General features: G+C 41.8%; 1 protein-coding gene across 1 annotated transcript in view; it reads left to right on the forward strand.

Moving 5' to 3' along the window:
* Positions 1–358: 358 nt before the first annotated feature.
* Positions 359–1,232, forward strand: part of LOC107103514 (GTPase IMAP family member 7-like) — a gene marked incomplete at its 3' end in the record, with an annotated part of 4,121 nt that continues 3,247 nt past the window's right edge. Inside the window, exon 1 of the mRNA XM_015403245.1 lies at positions 359–1,181. Coding sequence (XP_015258731.1) covers positions 374–1,181 — 808 coding nt within the window. The remainder of the gene's footprint in view (positions 1,182–1,232) is intronic.

Raw genomic sequence — 1,232 nt, forward strand, 5'->3', positions numbered from 1 at the left:
CCTTCCAGTGGTTGAAGGGTTAACAACGAGTGGTAAAATATTAGTTATGTATAATAGTAAAGGGTGACAGGCTTACTTTTGCTTGGCCTGTGTCGTATTCCTTAGGTCTCCAGTTGTCAAAGCGGCTGTTGATTATAGATGTTGGAACAATGAGCTGCAAGATGTTTTAATGTTAGATTAGACTGTAGGAATCAAAGCCACTTTGATGAAGCTGTGTATGTTGAAAGTGGTTCATTTTCACATTTACACAAAACATTTTTATGCACGAAAACCAAATGGTGATCTTGATCTAGATCAGCAAAACGTTTCTTTTTGTTTACCATTTTTTAATTATTATTATTCTCCAACAGCTTCCAAGAAACCAGAAGTCAGGATGGTTCTTATTGGAAAAACTGGAACTGGAAAGAGTGGAGCAGGAAACACCATATTAGGGAAAGAGCTTTTTGAATCTAAGCCCTCCATGTCTTCAGTAACAGCCACGTGTGAGAAGAAAGAAGGAAGTTGTTCTGATGGTCAGAAACTGGTTGTAATCGACACTCCAGGTCTGTTTTGTACTAAAAAACCAAACAGAGAAACACTGAGAGAGATTGCAAAATGCATCAGCATGGCTGCTCCTGGACCTCATGTGTTCCTGGTTATTGTCCAGGTGACGCGATTCACAAAAGAAGAGCAGGATACAGTTAAAATGATACAGTTATTTTTTGGAGAAGAAGCTTCCAAATACACCATGGTTTTATTCACTCATGGAGAGCTGCTGAGGAAGATGGGAGGAAGAGAAGCAATTCAGAATTTAATCGATGAGAATGAAGCTCTCTCTGACTTTATTGAACAGTGCCATGGACGATACCATGTTTTTGACAATGAAGAGAGTCCACTTCAAGTCAGAGAGCTGCTGGCGAAGATCAACGCGATGGTAACAGAAAATGGAGGAAGCTACTACACCAATGAAATGTTCGAAGAGGCAGAGGAAGCAAATAGAGAAGAAATGGAAAGACTTCTGGAGGAAGATCCAGAGATGAGCCCTGAAAATGCAAGAGAAAAAGCAGAGAAAGACAATTCATTCATTCGGGGCTATGTAGCAGCAGGAGCTGGTGGTGGAGCTGCTTTTGGAGCTGCTGTTGGAGCGCGTATTGGAGGGCCAGTGGGAGGTGCAGTGGGGGCTGTAGCAGGAGCTGCAGTTGGTGCTGCAGCATTTAAAAAGTATTGCATTGTACAGTAATTGCCAAGACTTC

This window comes from Cyprinodon variegatus, unplaced genomic scaffold (genome assembly GCF_000732505.1).
Source record: "Cyprinodon variegatus isolate N-32 unplaced genomic scaffold, C_variegatus-1.0 Scaffold1470, whole genome shotgun sequence".
NCBI classification, from domain to species: domain Eukaryota; kingdom Metazoa; phylum Chordata; class Actinopteri; order Cyprinodontiformes; family Cyprinodontidae; genus Cyprinodon; species Cyprinodon variegatus.